The sequence below is a fragment of the Megascapheus bottae genome, chromosome 24, assembly GCF_031878675.1.
Source record: "Megascapheus bottae isolate mThoBot1 chromosome 24, mThoBot2.hap1, whole genome shotgun sequence".
Lineage (NCBI taxonomy): Eukaryota > Metazoa > Chordata > Mammalia > Rodentia > Geomyidae > Megascapheus > Megascapheus bottae.
Genome location: NC_143532.1, coordinates 2,289,514 through 2,310,215, shown reverse-complemented (window position 1 = coordinate 2,310,215; position 20,702 = coordinate 2,289,514). Strand labels below are relative to the sequence as shown.

Sequence of the window (20,702 nt, the reverse complement as noted above, 5' to 3'; positions counted from 1 at the left end):
AACTCTCAGCCTGATTTTGATTATGTTCTAAACTATTTTGATTATGTTCTAAGTGCCAGTGATTGTATATAGAGATTCCCTTCTTGAATACTTGTTTGTTAAACTTGTCATTTGAAATATGATGTAAGAAGCAATGTTAATAAATTCTTTAATAAAAACAAATTTGAAGACATGAGAGAAACTCGGGGCCTAGCACCATGTTCATTGTAGAGTATTTATGAGCTCCTAGAACTTTTGTTTCAGAAAAGGAAAAAAAGCATCCCCCTGCATGGCCGCTGTGTCCTTCCCAGACAGGTGTGTGACCCTCGGCGTCCCTGGGACTCCGGGGTCCTTCCCAGACAGGTGTGTGACCCCGGGAGTCCCTGGGACTCCGGGGTCCTTCCCAGACAGGTGTGTGACCCTAGGAGACCCTGGGACTCCGGGGTCCTTCCCAGACAGGTGTGTGACCCTCGGCGACCCTGGGACTCCGGGGTCCTTCCCAGACAGGTGTGTGACCCTCGGCGACCCTGGGACTCCGGGGTCCTTCCCAGACAGGTGTGTGACCCTCGGTGACCCTGGGACCCCGGGCGTCCCTGGAACTCCGGGCCGCAGGCCGGGCCGCCGGCGGGACAACCGCGGAGCCAGGCCCGGCGTGGGAACGCGCTCCTGCGCGCGCGCGCGCGCGCGCGCGCGCGCGCGCGCCTGCCCGGCAGCCCGCCCAGCCGTCACGTGACGCCCGGAGGGGCGGGGCGCTCGCGCGCCTGCGCGCAAGGGAGGGGGCGGGGCGCCCAGCTGACTGACAGCGGGAGACGCGGCCTCGGAAGGACCCGGCTGCTCCCCGAGCCGCGCACCTGACGGCGCTCGCCGGCTGCCCGGTCCCCAGCGGCCGTCCTTCCCCGCGGTGAGACCCGGGGGCCCGCGGAGCGGTGAGCAGACACAGCCGGCGCCGCGAGGACCCGGGCCGGGCTGTCTGCGAGGTGACGGGTCTGGCTGCGCTGGGGGCCGGAGGGGGGTCCGCGCTGGCGGGAGGTGGGGCCTGGCGCGCGGGGCTGACGCCTGGCTGGGGGTCCCCGGGCCGCCGGGGGGACGGGGGGCTTCGTGATGGAGCGGGAACCCCGTGGGCGGCCGGGGGGCGCGCAGGACGGGGCGCAGCGGGCACATGGGGGCCGCGGGGCGCTCCGTGGCGCTCCTCCAGGGCCGCCCGGGGCGCTGAGCCGTCGGGGGCGCCCGGCAGGGGCGCGGCGGTCTTGCGCGCCGAGGTTAGCGCAGCTGGGTCCAGGGATTCGGGAGAGGGCAGGATCCAGTCTTCCCGCAGCTCCGCACTCGCCCCCGGCTCTGGGCTCGGGGCTTCCCTGGCTTACGGGTGGGATGGATGTGGGAAAACGCAAAGAGGAAGCGGAGAAAGGCTGTGCCGCGAGCACGGACTTGCCCGTCTTCTAAAGTGCCTGCAAAGTGAGCAGGGACTCACCTCCGAGCTGGCCCAGGTGAGCCGCCTCCCGACGAGGTGTCCCTCGAGTGAGTCAGTGTGATGCCAGCTGCCAGGCGCATCCAGCTGAGGAACCTGACGCTGATGTGTCTGATTCATCTCATTAGGGCCGCCTTCTCCCTGAGCCCGAAAGCAGGGCGGCCAGGAGATTCTCACCGCTGAGTTAAGCAATTTGAGGGGGGGGGGGGGCAGAGTCAGAGATAGACACCAAGAGAGATCCAAGATGAGAAGAGGGAGAGGGTGAGAGGGAAGGGGAGGGGGAGAGGGAGGGAGAGAGAGAGAGAGAGAGAGAGAGAGAGAGAGAGAGAGAGAGAGAGAGAGAGAGAGAGAGAGAGAGAGAGAGAGAGGGAGGGAGGAAGAGAGAGAGAGATTGGGAGATTGTATCATCCAGTGAGCATTCCTTCATCTCTCCTACATCTCTGGTAGGAAATGACTGTTCTGGTCAGAAGTAGGAGCAGTGCTTATTCCTTTGAAGGCGGGGTCATCAGCTGTTGAGATCAGGTTGATGAAAAAGTGAAAAAGTACAGTAGGCAACGGTCAGAAACTGGCCTATTATCTGTCACCTGTGCATTGTACTCTGGGGTTGCTTTTGGAAGGCATGTGTTAGTGTCTGATTGAATGAGAAACCACCGAGTGATCTGAGTGGATTGCCAGTTGCACCGTATTTGCTAACAGCATTCCCTAAGACAGGGGATCTTCACAGGCACTGGATGCTGTCCTCTCTGATGACAGTCACTTTGTGTCTTTAAAGGCAAATTGAATCACAGTAACCCCAAGTTGCTCTGATGCTTCATTTAGGGGAAAGCTTTAGGATGGATGAGTTACACCAGGTGCCTGACTCTCTCCCTTTCTCTTCTTTACTCCCGCTCCCTCTCCTTTCACAAAAGGAAAACAATCAGATTAAAAGACATATCAAAGCTGGGCACGATGATTCACACCTGTAATCCCTGCAAAAGTGCTTTCAACACCAGCTCTTAATATATCTCCACCATAAACTGGGAAGTGACAGGTGCTATTGTCCCTCCCCTCCCCCATATCCCCAAGGCATGAGGAAGCCAAGGCTGACTGGTCCAGGCAACCAACACTAGACCCACACTGGCAACAGTAGATGAGGAATCCTGCCCCATGCAAGGTGTGGGATTTGTGTGGTTGGACCATGCATCCTGGCTGGGCCAAGAATACTCTCTTCCATCCCTGCCCTGCTGGCAGCAGGCTGACCATCGTAGCTGAGCTGTGTCTTCTGTACTTCCTCTACTCAGATTTGTTGATGGTCTTTGAGAAATCTAGCAGGAAGTATGATTGCAAATAATGTCTTTTGCTCAAGTGTCTGATGTTGCAAATAGTCCAGGTGTCTTCAGGCATGTGATGCAAGAGGACAAGGCTTGGTCCAGGGAAATTCAATCTCATGGATCTCCTAGGCCTCCACCCGGAAGAGAAGTGGTGAAACTACAGGTACCAGTGCCCAGTGGCTGTGTTCACGTGGGTAGTAAATACTTGGTATAGATTGGGTTATGAGGGCACCCTCTCTCCCATTCTCCCTCTCCCTCACTGTCTCTCAGCAGTTCTCACTAGGAAGGAATAAGCTTTTACCCCACTCTCTAGCTCAGGTTAATATAGCAAGGACTTTGTGGAGAGGCGGGGCTGCCTGGCATGCATTTTGGCAAGCCAGTGGTTTAAAGAGGAGCAAAAGGTCAGGGACTCTCAGGCTCACAGTTAGAGGTGCAGATCTGGAAGGGAAGTCTCCCAAAGGTGCCTTGCTGGACATCGTGTTCTGTTCTGGACACCACACTGGGTGGCCGACCTAGGAGCATGCCTACTACAATCTCGAGAAGTCGCTGCACTGCTGAAGGATTTGGCATTGGCAGAAAGTTCCGGTCTGTTGCTGATTAGGCCCTAAGAAGCAAAGGGCAACCACTATGAACAGAAAGGCTCAGATCTGAACTAGATCATCCCACAGTGTCTCTCTCCCCAGCACCTCCATGCTCTTGGACAGAGTTCAGAATCTCCCTTGGTTGGTAACGTTTAAACTGTTCAGGTACAAACTGACCTCCCCTGTTTTACAAGCTCAACAATTACCACTCTCACTCTCATAGGCCCCTCCTTCTTCCTGGCACGTGAGCATGCCTACTTCACTGTCACTGGTCCTTTGAACTGGCTGTTCCTCCTGCCACATTCTCCATGGCCATCTCCTTGTCACTCAGATCACTGCTTCAGTGTCGCATCCTCAGGGAGACTTCCCTAACCATGAAAGTAAGGGTCCTTTTTGCTCTGCTCCCCACTCCCTCTTATCAAGCTGCAATGATTGTTTCTTTGTAGCAGAATCAGAAATGATCTTGCTTGTTTGAGAATGCTTTACTATCTGCTCCCCATTTGCTGCTGCATCAATGGGGCCCCAAACAGTAGGTGCTCAATAAGTATTTTCTAGATTTGATTTTTACAACAGTCAGCTCTTGTCAGAGTGGGAAGCGTTGCTGGAGTAGTCAGCCAGAGGAGGCCTTCTCCAAGAGACAGCGTACACCGGTTGACCATGGGTCAGGCAATGCAGGTGGTAGGTGGGCAGGCAGCCAAGATTGTATTAGGATAAGGGGCACTGCACAATCATCCTAAAAACAGCAAAGGCTCATTCTCTCTCAGTTCTGCAGTCCAGGAGTCTAGCGTCAAGCTGTAGGCAGAGATGGTTTCTTCCCAGGCCCAAAGGCAGCCGCCGGTTCTTGTTGGCAATCCTGGTGGTTCCCTTCTTTGTGCTGTGATGCTCAGGCCCTGCCTCTGAAGTCCTGTGGCTGTCTTCTCCGTGTCCCCTCTTGTAAGGGCACCAGACATAGGGTCACTGTCCTCCAGGGGGACCTTGTCTTTACCAACCAAGGATCCTGTTTCCAAAGAAGTTTAGTTCCTTGGTTCGAGGGATCAGGACTTTAGGTGTTTGGCGGGGGACCCAGTTCAGCTCATAACACCTTCCAGCTTCATGATCTAGCAGTGTCTTTTGAGGCCCTGGAGCACTGCCCTCACTCTGCAGGATTCTGAGCACCCTACCTGCTCTGTCCCTCTCTTCTTTCCTCTTGCAGTACAGTGTACTGTGCACAATTTACACATTGTAAATTTATTCCAAGTGTGTGACTCCATTATTTATAGAACCCAGCAGTATGACCACCATCATGACCTAATTCTAGAGCATTTTATCACCCCCAAAAGAAGCTCCTCCAGCCAGCAGTCCTTCCCTTCCCGCATCCTGGGATTGTTGCATGAATGCGGCGAACCCCTGTGTGATACACTAGTTCATGGCTGTCCTCACAGGGCCAGTCTTAGCGCCTGTTCATCAGGCGACTTTCTTTATCTATGTGGAGCCTTCTGTCCCCTGCTACCACCTCTCTGGCTCCAGCCGCCATCTTGTAGGCACACCATTGGCTGTGGGTGAACATTTAAGGCCTGGCACCTCAACATCTTCATGGACGCAGCTGCAAAACTTGTTTGTTTGGAAGCACAGTTTCACCGAGTAGCCCAAACTGACCTTGAACTCAACAATTCCCCTGTTTTCCCTTCCCCGGTGCTGGGATTACAGGTGTGTGCCAGCACATTCAATGTGGACTTCATTTGAGTAGTGTCCTCTCTGGCCCTCGGTCCCATTGCAGCTCATATCATACCCTCACAGGCCCATCTGCTCTGGGGCCCAACACACACACACACACACACCCCAGTGCCGTGGAAAGCAAAGCCTGTTCTGTCCTCAGGGCTTCACACCCCATTGCATTGTGGGGGAGCTGCCCACAAAGGCGGATGGAAATGTCAAGGAGGGGAAGGGGATTATTGTTTCCTTTGTTACAGCCCCCACTCAGGGCAGCTGCCCCTAAGCAGACCACATCATCAACAACTCTCTTTCCCACCAGGTGCACCAGAGACATTTTTCTGGCCTTTGCATCCTAGCCAGGCATGACTCAGGGTGGTGACTCAGCCACTGAGCTGGGGGAAAAAGAGGCTGGAAACAACCAAACCAATGGCAGAGGGAAATGCCAGAGCAGATGTGTTTAGGGGGCTGCCATGAAAGTGGTGTGCTTGAGCCGGGTAGAGGTGCAAAGCCGGGGCCTCCAGAAAAGGTTGGAAGCCCCCTGACAGCAAAGAAGCAAGCCCTGGCTTACAGGAATGGAGACATGTATGAAAATGAACTCCTCTGATACTACTAGTTGATACTAATAGAAAATGTGATGAGGGGCAAAGAGCCATGCTTGGAAGCCTCGTTACTTCCAAGGCAGAGGCAGGAGGATCGTGAATTCAAGGCCAGCTCCAGCAAAGTTAGTGGGACCTTGCCTCAAAAAAAATGGAATATACACCAGAACTAGGGATGTAACTCAAGTGGTAGAGGGCCTGTCTAGTGTGTGAGAGGCCCCGGATTCCATCCCCATACAAGGAGGAGGAGAAAAAAGGGGAAGGTGAGGAGGGGGAAGCAATGAGACCCACAAAAAGGCAAACCTAAGTCCACTAATGATTTATTTTAGTATGGGTGCTGCATAGGGCATGGGGTCCACTACTAAGGAAGAACTAGACTGATGCCCTCCTGTTCTGCGAGAGGCAGGGATTGAACCTCATTTTGGATTCCTGGCCACAATGTGGAATGGCCCTGGGTTCCAGTGCTAGAAAAAGAAATCTTGTTAGATGCACATAAGATAGTATTGCTTTCCCTTTCTCATGGGTATGGCGTGGGTCACGTGTAAGGGCTGGGATGCACCTCGGTGTGGAGTGGAACCACATTAGATGAGGCAGTGCTTTTCCCTTCCCAGTTCTCCCGCCAAGCCTGCACAGAGCCGCGTAGCTGGGCAGCTCACCAGCACTCACGCCATCTGCTGCTTCTTGCCATCTGTTTCCACTGTCCAGAATGTCTGCCCTTATCTGACTGGCCTTTGCAAGCTCTGGTCAGGCGTTCCCTGACCATGTAATCCTTTCAGACCTCCTGGGCAGAGCTCTGCTCCCAGAGTCGGCCTGCCAGCAGCATCTGCATCCAGAATTCCGGCACATGCTGTGTCACATGGCTCTGACAGTGTGGTGTGGATCTCTGGCATTTGGGAAGTGAAAGCCAGAGGCTCCTTTTGTACCCTAAGTTCCTGGTCTCAGCAGGGGTTCCATCAAAACTTGTCAGATGAGTGAACTGAGGAGAAAGGGGAAGTGGCAGGGAGCCAGTTGTCCCCATGGAGCAGAGGTACCAAGCCAGAGTGGCCCCGAACTGGCCTGGCTGGTGACATGGTATGTTCCAGAGGGAAGGGGTTTCTGATGCAGCCACTGAATGACTGTGAACCTGGCCTCACCTGTCACCCTCTGGGCTCCCTCTCCCATCATGAAGTATCCCAAAGCCTGTGCCTTTCATGCATGCTGTCCCTGTCCCTCTCTGCACTCCCACCAATCCCCTCCCATTTCCTGGAGGCTGACACTAACAAGCCTAGGCTGCATTTGAGAAGACGCGTAGAGCCAGCCAGCACACAGCTGCTCTGTCCCTGCTCTGTCCAAGCACCCTTTACGCCTTCATGGTTACTTCAGTCATCCAGGGTTTTTCCTTCAGTCCTGAGTAACTTCTGTAGTGTTCTGTGAGTGAGTGAGAGCGAGAGAGTGAGTGTGTGCACAAAAAGTCCAAGCTCCATGTTTGCCACACTCAGAGTGAGAACTAGGTAAACGTCTTCCATTACCAGCTTTCTTTCTTTTCCTTTCTCTCTTTTTTGTAGGTCATGGGGCTTGACCTCTAGGCCTGGTCGCTGTCCCTGAGTTCTTCAGCTCAAGGCTACCACCCTGTCCCTAGGCCTGGGTATTGTCCCTGAGCCCTTCAGCTCAAGGCTACCACCCTATCCCTTGAGCCACAGCCCACTTAAACTCCCAGTTTTCTGAGTCAGATATTGCCCCGAGATGAGTCCTCCCCACCGTGGGTACAGGGAGAACCAGGGTGCAGGAAGCCCCGAGATGAGTCCTCCCCACCGTGGGTACAGGGAGAACCAGGGTGCAGGAAGCCCCGAGATGAGTCCTCCCCACCGTGGGTACAGGGAGAACCAGGGTACAGGAAGCCCGAGATGAGTCCTCCCCACCGTGGGTACAGGGAGAACCAGGGTACAGGAAGCCCGAGATGAGTCCTCCCCACCGTGGGTACAGGGAGAAGCGGGGAGCTGCAGTGCTTTGGAGCAGCCTTGTATCAGCCAGCTTGTGTACTACAGCAGAATGGCTGTAGCAGCTACATAAAGAGAAAAGGTTTATTTGGCCCATAGTCCAAGCTGGGCCACCTGTGGTTTGCACCACACCTGTGGTGTGGGCTGCATCACCCAGTGGGAGCACTGTGGAAGGAGCAGTGGTCCTGTCAACCCTGAGCAGAAAGAGGATGAGCAGGTAGGGCTCCCATTAGGCCCTCCTCCCTGCTGCTGGACCACGCCCCGCCCCCAGCTCTCCATCCTGAGACCCAAGTTCTTCATATGGACACTTAGGGACATCTAGAGCATGCCCACGCCATCACTTTATTGTGATTGGATTGAGCCAGGCAGCTTTGTCTAGACTTCTGCCTTAGCTCTGTGGCTTTAGACAACTATTTACCCTTCTGTGCCTTAAGGTTTCCTCATCCCTAGGCGGGGTGCTGGGAGACTTGGCTCACATTCCTGGAAAAGTCAGATTAGTGCCAGCCAGTAGCTGAGAGCCAACCGTGTGAGTCTAAGACGTGTAACAGCAAAGCTTACCTAGCTGGAAAAGGCAGCCTGCACTAGCTCTCCTCACCACCGCCGCCCCACCAGCTGAGGTGGCGTCCCAGAGCTGCTTCAGCTCTGTTTTGCAAGGCCTCCCTCCCTGAGGTGCTTTAGATGCTATTCTTATTTGTTCACGTGAGTTTTAGTGGAGACAAAACATTTTAAGCGTGATATAACATCTAACTTCTATAATAAGTGCTGTACAAATGGTCACGATATTTAGTAAAGGAGTTAGGCATGGCGGTACGTGCCAAGAATCCTCACTCCTCAGGAGACTGATGTGGAAGAGTCACCTGAACCCAGGACTTCAAGACCAGCTGGGACAGTACAGCAAAGTCTGTCTTGAAAATACTTTTTAACTATAAGAGATCTCTCATTTCATATCTCAGACCACTCCACGTAACATCAAGGCTGACAGCGAGGCACTCGCTGTCTCTACGGCTCTGTCTCCAGTGTCACTTTCTCTTGCATCCTCTGTATGTCTCTGCTCTCTACTTCAGTGTAAATCTCTCTCTCTCTCTCTCTCTCTCTCTCTCTCTCTCTCTCTCTCTCTCTCTCTCTCTCTCTCTCTCTCTTTCCCCCTTTCTTTCTCCCCCTCTCTCTCCCTTTCCTCTCTCTCTCTCTCTCTCCTCTCTCCCTTTCTCTTTCCCTCTCCCTCTCTTGCCCTCTCTTGCCCCCTGTCCCTCGCCCTTTTATCTGCTCCTCTCTGCACTGGTCTGATGTGTAAAGAATTAGCAGGAACCCTGTGATGACTATTCTCCTCCAAATTGGACTTTGTGACATTCTACATCCTAAAGCATGTGTCATGTCCTGCATTCAAGCTGGAGTAGGCTGTGGATGATTCACGGGGAGTGATCCCTCCAAGGAAAGCATCACAGAGTGAGGCCCACAGGTGGCAGAACCAGGCATGCTGGCATCAGAACCAGGGCCTCTTAGGTGCACCTGCCCCTGGCCCCGGGCCCTGTGGGGAGAGCTTGGCATTGAGTGGCTCCTCTCCTGCTGAGGGCATGCTCACTTGGCCTGCTGGATCACAGTGCCAGGTTGCACTGCCCTGGGCTGAGGGAGGAAATGTTTGAGAGAATATGGTATTTTCCTATCTTACTTCCTGAAAGCCTCAGTGGGTCAAGCAAAAGGAAGCTCTTTGTTGTGGCTCCTCCAGTTCTCTGGACCTGGGCGCCTGCCCAAGGGTGGGTAGTTTCGGAGCATCAGGGGGAGGGGCCTACTGGGTGGAGTGCAGGAAGGGAGGCGGAAGGGAGCAATGTCTCCTGCTCCATGCAGGGCGCCTCACAGCACTCAGGGAGGTGACTCAGAAGCAGGCTTCTGTCAGGGAAGGCAGAGAGAGGCTGAACCACATGCGCCTTCCTAGGGGGAGGACTGAGACCCCACTGTCCCCATAGCTCTGGAATCCATCTCCCTCCTTCCACCAGAGAGACACCCTCTGGTCCAACCAGCCTTTGCCATGCCCAACCAGCCTGGGACTGTGCTGGCTACCCAGTGACAGGGTAGCTTCACAACACAGCTTGCAATGCCCTCCCTGCAGTGTCCTGGCCCGCCCTCCTCCAGGCCCACTCCTGCTGCCCAGGGCTGTTGATGGTCAGTGCTCTGGAGCCACCCACAGTGGGGGCTCAAAGGGAGGTGGAACAGACGGCGGGGCCTTGCATGGCCTCGCAGAATCGGGCCATGTGTGACCTGGATACAGCCGAGCCTGGTTGCACAGGCAGGCAGGCAGGCAGGAGGGGCAGTTAGGCCCGGGCCACTTGATATCACACAGGGCCTGGCGGGCCGGCCGCGAGCGCTTCTGTAGCGCCTTTTACATGTGGCCATTTCTTACCCTGTATGGTTTAAAACCACAAAGCTTGCCTGATCCAGAGAGTTCTCTGTAGACAGAGGACGCAAAGGTACCGAGCTCACAGCTCACCCTTGCCCATGTAAGCCAATGCCCCCCACCAGCATCCTGGTGGCAAACTGAGCGTGGCCCCCACGAGATTCTGCCCTGCCTCCCCACTTCATGCTGCGTGTCCTCACAGCGCCCACAGCCACGCACTGCTGAGGAGGCCCGCGGGGGGCTGAGATGGAGGTGACTCATCTACTCAAAGCACCAGGCCCAGAAGCTGCCTGTCAGGAAGGGCTGGCACTGTTTCCAGAGCTGCTGAGACACTGGCGGCCTGGGGGAGGAGGGGCACGGGTTCCACGGGGGCCTGGCAATGGCTGAACAAACACTGCACCCAGGGAGTCTGCATCTCCGGGGCCTCCTTTTCCAGTGGCGGAGGAACTACCATATGTGGCTCCTTCTGTGTTACTCAGCTACACCTGCCTTCCTCTCCACACCCCCAGCTAACGTGCAGTTAGTGTGATCTGTTTGGGAGACATTCACTCACAGCTATCCCTGAACTGCCTCTGCCTCTCTCTGTCTGTGTCCCCTCCCTGCCCTCTGCATGGGCTCCACGTCTCTCTCATGGCTGTCTTCTAGTGAAAAGCATACCACCCAACAGGCCCTCTAAGGAGGGGTGTGCCATGCATCTCTTGCCGGGGCTCCCCCTGCCTGCCTGTCTGCTCAAGGGCCATTCTTGGTGGTCACAGAGCATGCATTACTGTGCAGATTTATAGTGAACCCATTTTCACAGCTCTTGGACAGCTATGCACCCAGAAATGGGGGGGGGGACGCGGGTTTTAGGTCATGCAATCAACCCTGCAGGACTTTGAGTCTCCCATGCACAGATAATATCTGGAGATGCTCTGTCCTCCAGGAGGTGGAGCAGGGAGTGGGGGAGGGAACAGTGCCTGGCTAATTCCTTCCTAAAAGCCCAGAATAGACAGGGAGATCTAACAGTGCTATTTCTGCCCGTGACAAGAGTTCTCCCAAACCCAACCTCAGCTAAGCACTCAAGGTCACATCAGCAGGCTGGGAATCATGGCCTCTGTGGGGGATGGGCGCAGCCTCTCTAAGCCCCTGCAGTTTGTTCCTGAGTGTTTTTGGAAGCCAGCTCCTTCCATCAAGGCCCACAAGGTCCCCGTGCTTTCTGGCTTTCCTTGAGATGCCCTTGTCTACCATGGGTGTCGGGTATTTGGTTTTCCCCTGCTGGGAGGTTTTCCCGGTAGGTTTCTGTGGCTGGTTTCCAGCAGGATTCCATCGGTGGTGGGAACACACTTTGCATGGTTTCGGTTGTTTTAAATTCACTTCGCAACTTAGCTATAGCGTGGTACTCTTGAGAGGAGTGCTTATGGGGCTGTGTGTGGAAAATCGTATCGGTGTTCTCCTGTGGACCCCAACCCCTCCAACTGGAAAGACTTTCCCCCCATGCTGTCCCCTCCCCACTCCCCTTCCTGTTCCCCTCTGTGGCCTCCTGCTGCTGTGGAACCCCTTGGAGGCCGTACAGGGCACAAGAGGGCTGAGCAAAAATGACCAAGGGGAGACTGGGTGGGTAGTTCCTGTCTGAGAACCAGCGACTTCGCTCCTTTCCACAAGGCAGACTCGGAGGGTCACCCTGCCATACTGATGCCAGTTCCTGGCACTGGGCTGTATCTCACCCAGCCTGGGGAGGGTAGGCAAGCTGGTAGGCTCCTGGCATACCTGGCACTTGGCTTATTGGCCCTCCTCCCTCAGCTGCCGGCCTCTGTCATCAGAGGTGGCCATAGCCACTCTGCACCGGCTGCAGGTGTGAAAGACATCTGGCGACGAGATAGGTGGCGTAGGCTTTCTGAGAGCCATGGAAGACCTCAGACTCTCATCTCAGAGCCTAGATTAAACCAAGCCCAGGAAGTCACTGGGCAGCTGGCCCCAGAGATCTGTGGTTGATATGAGGAGAGGGAGAAAGAAGAGTGAGTGGTTAGGCAGGTGTTACCTGTGCCAGCATTCCAAGTTGCCCCAGGATGTCTGGAATTTTCTGTGCGGTCCCCTGTTCTGTCTTCACCTCAGCACCAGCTCTGGCTCCCGGCGGCAGTGAGTGCTCGCAGCCAGATGAGCCTGCTTCCTCCACCAAGAGCACAGAATTCTCCATATCTAACACCTGTTGGGCACCGACTCATACCACAGGTAGAAACATTCATGGCAGACATCACAGGACAAAGGCAGACAAATATGGCATAAAATCACCTTCAGCCTATGCCCACAGGACACAGGAAAAGTCAGTGAAGGCTCACTTTAGACTTGCGCCCTGTCCCCAGATGCCTTATTGTGCATATGCACAAATATTCCCAAATCCCAAACCCCAAATGCTTGAGGAAGGAGCCTGCTTAAAAAAGGATGGCAAACGTGGGTATCCAGGTGGTCTCCTGTCAGGGGGTCACTGGTGTGGCCTCCTGCTGCAGAGAGTGATCTGGGCTGCAGAGAGAGGTCTGTCTGAAAGTCGAGAATGTGCATGAGTAAGCTCGCTCTCCTGCTTGCTTGGGCCATTCCCCTCTTTTCTCCCATGCTATCTTTTACACATGTTCTCCCTCTTTCCTTTCCCCTCCTTCTACCCCTTCTCTCTTCATTTTTTTTTTGTCCAGTCCTGGGCTTGAGCTCAGGGCCTGAGCACTGTCCTTGGATTTTCTCAAGGCTAGAGCTCTACCACTTGAGCCTCAGCACCACTTCTGGCTTTTTCTAAGTATGTGGTACCAAGGACTCGAACCCGGGTCTTCGTGCATGCTAGGCAAGCACTCTACTCTAGACCAAACTCCTGGCCCCCTCTCTTCACTTCTTTATCTCAAAGAGCGAAGTTGTAGCTGGACTCAGCGGGTTCTCCTCCTAAGTCTGGGAAGCAAGGTCAGGAGGAATGCAGCTGGCAGCAAGCCTGGGCGTCTCGTTGAGGAGACCGTATCTGCGTTAGTGAAAGCTGGGTATGGTGACGTAGGCTGGTGGAAAACAATAAACAGGAGGACTCCTGTCCTGGCCCAGGCACGAATGCAACATCCTACTCGAAAACTAAATCATAAAGTGCTGGCAGTGCACCTGCCTGGCAAGCGCGAGGCTCTGTGTTTACACCCCAGCACTGCCAAGTGGGTGGAGAGCGAGGCTTTGACTGTGGGAATAATTCTGACTGAAGTGTGGCTCTGGTACCTGACTCTGCCCTGCAGGTGTGGACCTGTGGACCCACGGGTGACCAGCCTGCAGAAAAGTCTGCTAGCATGCCAGCCACAGTGGCAGAAGACCAAGGGACAGTGGCCACCATGTCCTGTGCTTTCTCAGGGTTGTGGTCACAGGAATGTGACTCCCTTGGTCCCTGCCTTTTCCGTGTGTTTCATTAAACATAAACATTTCCTCATGCCATGATTGTTCTCCTGTTCCTGTCTTATGGCAGAATTAATGGCACAAAATTTGCCTAGCACTCTTGTTGCATATTTAGGTGACAAGGTTTCTGCCTAGGTTTGAGTTACTGCTTTAGGACAGATAGAGTAGGGATGCTTCCGCGATGTTAAACATGTCTCAACATTAAGGAGGACTTGAGAAGGTGACAAAGGGCACAGGGCCACCATGAGCGAAGGACACTAGTCATAGGTGTGGGCTTACTGCAGGGCGAGGAGTGAGTTCTGGACAGGCCCGGGATGATGGGGTGTGCCAGAAGTCGGACCCCTGTGGATGTTTGGAGAATGCATTTGCCAGGCTCCTGGAGCCTTGTAGGGGATGGAGACTGCATCCTCTCTGCTGCGTGGGTAGCTCCGACCAGCCCCACAAGGCAGGGCGGCTGACCGCCAGCCAGAGTGACAGGTGTCCCGTGTGGCTTTGTATGAGAGGGCTCACTGCGGCCTGCCTGGGGTCCCTGCACACGGAGGCCGGCTGGGCTCTCCCCTTCACGTGTGCTCTGCGTGTGACTTGGCTTCGGCCCTTCCTCAGGCCGCCAGGACAGAGCCCCGACCCTGAGGAGGGTGGCTGGCCATCCGTTTCCATCCTAACTTCCTTGGGTTCCCTGGAGTGGGATCTTCCAGATCTTCCAGACCAGTGACCACAGGCTGCTCCCTCCGCACAAAAGCCTGGGCAGCGTCCCCTTACTTTGCCCAACACTCGGAAAGACAGAGGGCCAAGGCGGTCTGTCCAAATTGCATCCAGCTGTCCCCGAACTGTTAGCTCTGTCCTTTTGTTGTTAGAGAACCACAGCTGTTCACCACGGGGCCGGGCCGTGCCTGGCAGTGAGTTGGGATGTTTGGCTTATGGCAGTCACCTCCCCTCAGTCTCTTGGGACTCCCCACTGGCCTCACCTGTGTAGACCGAGAGCTGGGGCACATCCCAGAGTCAGGCTGAGAGCGGCTCGTGGTTCTGTTCTCTCCCTCCTGGTCCCCCTGGGTTGCTGAACTCCTCGGTACTTCTATTTGAGGGAAACTTGGTGAGGTAGGATTTCCAGAGCCTTCCATGCGGAGCTGAGTCAGGGGAGGAGGCATGAGGGGAGGAACCTGGCTTCCTGTAAATCCTGCACCACAAGGCGTCCTTCCGACTCGTTCTTCATGACTGGGGCCCGCCAAAACCTTTCTGGTCATGGTTGTGTTTCCCACTGTCACGCTCGGCTTACAATTTCTGACATCCTCCATCAGCATTTATCGAGTCAAATCCCAAGAAGGAACACGGAGTAGAAGGACCTAGACTGCCCTTTGACATAGAGGAATTCTCCACGTTGGCTGCATCCTCACACTTAAGACTTGCCTTCCTTCCTGTCCAGTAAAGAGGTCACCCTGTCGCCGGGACCATGTCTCAGTGGGCTCTGGCCTTTGAGGCTTATTCCACCCTTGGGGAAGGGGGCTGCTCTAGCACTTCTAGACGCTGTGTCCTGGCCACCCTGCAGGCCTCCCGGGCTCACCCCAGACGCCCCTCTCCGCTCCTCTCCAGAGAGGCACAAGGTGCTACTGACCCTCTGTGTCCTGAGGAGGGCGCTGGTCCCCTCCGCGAGGACGCGCTGAGCAGTGCGGTTGTAGATGATACACTTTAGGTATTGATTTGATGTTTCTGTAAAGGAAAGGAGAGGCAGCTCTTGTCTCTGACCAGTGACAGCGGCCTTGAGATGGGCCCGGACGACTTCAGACATCTCGAGGTAGAGAGAAAAGTGCTGGTTAGGATAGGGAGATTGGCCATCCACCAGTACCGCTGAAACAAGGGGGCGGGGAGTTTGACCTAGAGATAGAGTGCTTTCCTAGCATGCACAAAGGCCTGGGTTCAATTCCTCAGTACCACACACACAGAGAAAAGGCAGAAGTAGTGCTGTGGTTCAAGTGGTAGAGTACTAGCCTTGAGCAGAGAGACTTAAAGACAGTGCCCAGGCCCTGAGTTCAAGCCCCAGCTGGAGTAGTAGCATGTTCCCACAGAGCCTGCGGTCTGTGTGTCTCCAGGAGCCAGCCCTGGATTCCTGCCCTGCAGGCACCTCTCTCTAGACGTCTAGTGAATCTGCTCACCCCAGCCCCCTCTTCCCCTCTGGACCTGAGCTTTCCTCCTGACCGTCCTCTCCTCTCTGCCAGCCCGTTATCTTGGTTTCCTCTGAGGTGAGCAGGTGTGATTGCACACAGAACCTTGGTAGAGAAGCGCTATCTCTCAGCAGAACACAGCTGAGCCCTGGGCTGCGTGCCTGGCACTGTGTGCCCCTGCCCACTGGCTGGCATTGTCCCCACCAGGCTTGCCATTCCCCAGTGCACTTGGGGCACTTGACTCCAGAGTCTAGATGAGATGCCAGGGAGTGGACTGGGCTGAGTGAACAGGAGTGGAGCGAAGCTTCTTCACACAACAGGACATGAGCTAGGCACGGGCAGGGAGCTGAATTCTGGCCAGGACTCGGGGAAGACGCAGGGAGAGGAGCCCCCAGACAAAGGGACAGAAGCACAGGAACAGGAGGGCCACTGTCCCCTGACTGGGTGGCTGCAGAGCCACCTGCAGGTCCAGGTGGAGATGCCAGGTCAGGAACCGTAACAAGCACCCAAGAAGCTGGAAGAAAAGGAGGGGATCCCAGGGAGTGAGCTGTGGCTGCTTCCACGGCCCGTGACATCAGTTGGCCGACAGGTGGCGCCTTGCTGGCATGCCCCCTGCCAGACAGGGTGGCGTTTTCACAGGCTGCCGAGGGAGAGGTAGCTGGGGAATGGCAGGTGCAGTGCCCTGAACGTGCCGCGTGTCTGAGGCATCTGGTCGTTGGGAGTTTGTTGACTCATTTCTTTAATGAGTGCCTCGGGCATGTCTGTCTTCTGGCATGTCTAACAGTAAGATGGACAGTGAAGGAACTGGTGGCACGGCCCCCAGATCGCTGTCCTGGTAGAAATTGTGACTCACTGTGTCCTTCTCTGTGCTCCGCCGCCCACGGGGAGGAGAGGCCCCTGGTGGAGACGGCTGTTTATGTGTCTGGTGCTCTTCCAGATGCCGTAGGACCACAGAGCTGCATCACAGGACCTGGCCTTGGCGGCCTGCGGCTCTCAGGGCATCAGCACCCACCCAGGCGCCTGGCACGGACAGGACGGGAAGCCGCTCTGTGGGCTCCGCCCAGCCCCTCCGCAGCCCACCCACCATGGAAGCCCCAGAGGTCCCTGTGGGCTCGCTGATCGACTTTGGGATTGAGCTGCCGACCTCCCCTCCCCTGGAGGCAGCTCCTCCCGCCCCACAGGACAGGGACAGCTCCCTGGCAGATGACGCGTCTGAGAGTGAGGCCACGGAGTCAGCGGACAGCGAGAATGACATGGGCGAGTCCCCCTCGCATACATCCTGGGACCAGGACCACCGCTCCTCCTCCAATGAGTCCTTCTCCTCCGACCAGAGCACTGAGTCTGCCCCCGACGCGGAGAGCCTGGCACTGCGGGAATTCATGCGTGGCTATGTGGAGAAGGTCTTCTCCGGAGGGTAGGTGCTGCCTCCTGCACCAGGCTCCCCTCTCCCAGGGGCATGGTGTGGCCCTCAGCCCATCCTAGCACGGGAGGCACGTGGGTGGTTGTAAAGGGCATCTCAGCTGGGCTTCATGCCAGACCAGTTACGTCAGCTCTCTGGGGTGTAGCCTGCCCCGTACAGAGGAAAGCCCTGGGAGGGGTACTGCTCCTCCAGAAGCCCCCTTCCCCAACGCGTCCCCCCCCCCCCCAGAGCCACTCTCATGGGCCAGGCAGGCAGCACAGACCATGTACACAGACCACGAGCCATAACCGCCATGCCGGGTGCCCAGCTCCCACCCCTGCATGTTCCTCCTGTCTGCACGGGCACAACGGGGTGGATGGTCCATTCTCACTGACCCGTAGTCCTCTCACTTCTCATCTGTGGTGTCTTCACTGGGCTTCATGGAACTCGGGAGGCGGGGTCCCAGGTAAGACAGAGCTGGTCACTAGATCATCTTTAAAGGTCTCTCATGATAAACAGGCAACAAAAAGTGGAGGAACAAAGCCCGGTTGTCGGGGTCGTCCTCCTCATCAACTCTGTTCACTGCCAGCACGTTGTTTAGAATCTTCCCTGTGCATCCTCGGGTCAGGTCACTGCGGAGCCACCGTTTCTTCCCGCTGCCTGGCCATTCTACAACGCTTGACTCACCTGGTCCTTGCCAGGTCCAAGGCCTGATGGCCTGGCTTCTGTGCCCGGGTGACTGCTCCTTGGCATGTCTCCCCGGGTATCTGGCAAGAAGCTGTGGTTATTGGCTGGCAGGGTTCCAGTAACCCAGTGTTCCTGAGCAGCTGGTTGCTCACAGTCCGCTCCTGGCACCTCTCGGTGGCCTTCCTATTGTGCTGGGGGGAGGGAGGATGTTGTTTCCTTATGTAACCAAGGCTAACCTTGAACTCTTGATCCTCCTGCCTCCCTAGTGCTGAATTATATACCATCCTTAACCTTCCACTTCTGTTTTGAGTGTTTGCAAGAGAAGCAAGGCATCTTCAGATCCAGGGCTCAGACCTCCCTGGGCAGAGGCAGGCAGGGAGTGGGCTTCGGAACTGGAGGTCTGGTTGGTCAGGGGCTGGGGAATGAGGGGGACGCATGTGTCCTGTGGATCACGGGAAGGCAAGAGCTCAGGCGGCAGTGTCTCAGGGCTGGGGCCGTGCTCCTGTTCCTTCTCCTTGCTCTTGCCTCACTGTGAATCGTTGTTCCAGAGGACTGACCAGTTTCCCCTGTCCTCTGCCTTTCCTCAGGGAGGATTTGGACCAGGAGGAGAAGGCCAGGTTTGGAGAGTACTGCAGCAGTGAGGATGGGAAAGGCCGCGAGTGGTTTGCACGCTATGTCAGCGCCCAGGTGAGCTACAGGTGGGCAATGGAAAGCAGGCAGTGGTAACACACTCCAACCTCCTTCATTTTCCCATGCTCCACTGAGGAGACAGAACAAAAGGAAACAACTCAGCAGAAAGTAGAACGACGGGCTGAAAGGAAACTTAGAGCAGGCCCACGGCAAAATGTTCATGAGACGCCCCACCCGGGGCCAGAAAAGCTCAGCTATGTGGCTCCCCGTGAATTTCTTATAAATAACCCTGAATAGTTTGTTTTTGCAAATGGTAAATGATACGTTCAAGATAATAAAAGCCACATAAAGAAGAACGTAGGAACCAAGCTCAAAACAATTTTATATGTATTCAGTAGGATTTTTTTCCAAAATAATATATTCTTCTTAGAAAAAAAAATAGAAAATACAGAAGAAGCTACCCACGAATCCCCAAACTAAAAATAGCCAGCGTTGGTTTTAAGTTTGTCCTCCCAGGCTTTTAGGTGTGGGTGAAAGTGTGAAGTCCTGAGCTTTCCAGATTCTGTGAGGAGAAGCCCCTGGCGGCTCTGGTGGGTGTGAGGGAGGGGCCTGCGCCGGGCCCAGGACTCAGCCCACGCACGCACGTCTGGCCTCTCTCCACAGCGCTGCAAGTCCAAGTGTGTATCCGAGCCCACCTTCTACCGCCTGGTGCAGTCCTTTGCAGTGGTGCTGTTTGAGTGAGTGACCCCCCTGGCTCCGGGTACTTCCCAGCCCTCCTCACCCCTGGGGAGCCAGCTGCCAGTTACCACGACAGCCTCTCCCCACAGCAGCTCAGCTGCACCCAGTGCCAGCCAGAAGGAGAGGTGTGACTGGAAAGCAATGCTCACCAGCAATCAGAGGGGTGCAGCCCTCTGTGTGCCCAGCACAGTGACCCCCTGGCATCCCCCACCCCCTCCCACAGTGACCTTCTCCCACCAGATCCCCGCCTTCCTGAGCAGCAGTGTGAACAGGCTGCTGGATAGGGAAGAGGGGCCTGGTCTCAGCTTATTTCTGCTGCACCCATGACCAACGCAGAGCAGCTCCTGCTTCCCAGGCCCTGGTGCCCGCTCTGCATATGCCACCAAAACCATCTCATGCTTCCTCCTAGGTCTGAGAAGGGTCCTCCTTTACCTCCCCCTCCAAACAGAGGGCTCTGCCCCTGGGAGCCATTATTCCCGCACCCCTCCTCGCCCCCAGCTGTCATTCTCTGGCTTCTCCATTTCCCTTACTTTCTCTCCTCCCCTTGAATATTGGCATGTGGGCTGGAAAGGGGAGGGGCAGATTCCTGTCCTTCCTGCCCTCACTCAGCATTTCCCAAACCCCAGACACCAGGCCCCCCGGGGGCTGATAAGGGTGGGGAGGGAAGGGATGGGAGGACCCCACTCAGGGAGCCCTGAGTCCTCCTGGCTGTCTTCTGAGAGCTTTCTTGCACAGGTCCTGTACCTCTACCTGCAGACTACAGCTGTGACAGTTTTGTGAACTCTTGTTTTACCTAAGTACCACACTGAGCACTTATGAATTCTTCTTTCTTTCTTTTTTTTTGCCCGTTGTGGGGCCTGAGCACTGTCCTTGGACTTTCTCAAGGCTAGAGCTCTAACCTTGAACCACAGCACCACTTCCAGCATTTTTCTATGTATGTGGTGCTGAGAAATCAAACCCAGGTCTTCATGCATGCTACACAAGCACTCTACCACTAGGCCAAACTCCTGGCCCAGACTTACAAATCTCTATGTTCAGTTATTAGTGCCTTCAGTTTTTACTTCACCCTCCACTCACCGGTCTTATAGTAGCATTAGTAACTGAGTTCTTTAAATTGACTTGCTCTTTTAAAATATCTTTCATAATGAAATTGAAAATCTTACTATCTCGCATCTACATTCTAGATGAGCCTCATTTCAAAGAAATAATTGTCCAGGGTTAAAAACTATACAGGGGGCCAGGAGTTTGGCCTAGTGGTAGAGACTACCTTCCAGGCTTTCCTTGCCCTGTTTGCTAAGTGGAATCATCTATACATAGCTCATAATCATAACACATGATATATAATGCAATACAGCAACAATACTTCTCCACAATTTCTTTTTTGGAATAGTCTGTAAATACTTGTTTTCAACAAGTATTTTTTTGTTCTCAAAATAACTTTTGTTCTCAAAATCCTGTCCTGGGCGAGGAACTGGGGGACAATGTGGCCCCCTGAGCCACTGGCTTGGAGCAAGGCTAGAAGTGACTTCTGGTTCTGACCATATGGATATGAGCCAGGCACCATTTGCTGAGCTGTGACTGTCATCCTAAAATGACAGAGGCTGGGGCTGGGAGTGTGGCCTATTGGTAGAGTGCTTGCCTAGCACGCACAAAGACCCGGGTTTGATTCCTCGGTACCACATACATAGAAAAAAGCCGGAAGTGGTGCTGAGGCTCAAGT

General features: G+C 55.0%; 1 protein-coding gene across 3 annotated transcripts in view; it reads left to right on the top strand.

Annotated features, from left to right (window-relative positions):
* The first annotated feature begins 779 nt into the window (after window positions 1–779).
* Window positions 780–20,702, top strand: part of Kiaa0513 (KIAA0513 ortholog) — a 28,503-nt gene continuing 8,580 nt past the window's right edge. For 2 of the 3 annotated variants that reach the window (XM_090357188.1, XM_090357187.1), the window contains exons 1-4: window positions 794–905; window positions 16,466–16,942; window positions 18,202–18,301; window positions 18,908–18,981. In XM_090357188.1, coding sequence (XP_090213314.1) covers window positions 16,614–16,942; window positions 18,202–18,301; window positions 18,908–18,981 — 503 coding nt within the window. In that variant the 5' untranslated portion in view covers window positions 794–905; window positions 16,466–16,613. Of the gene's footprint in view, window positions 906–16,465; window positions 16,943–18,201; window positions 18,302–18,907; window positions 18,982–20,702 lie in introns of all 3 variants that reach the window. The other variant, XM_090357189.1, reaches the window with a different exon arrangement.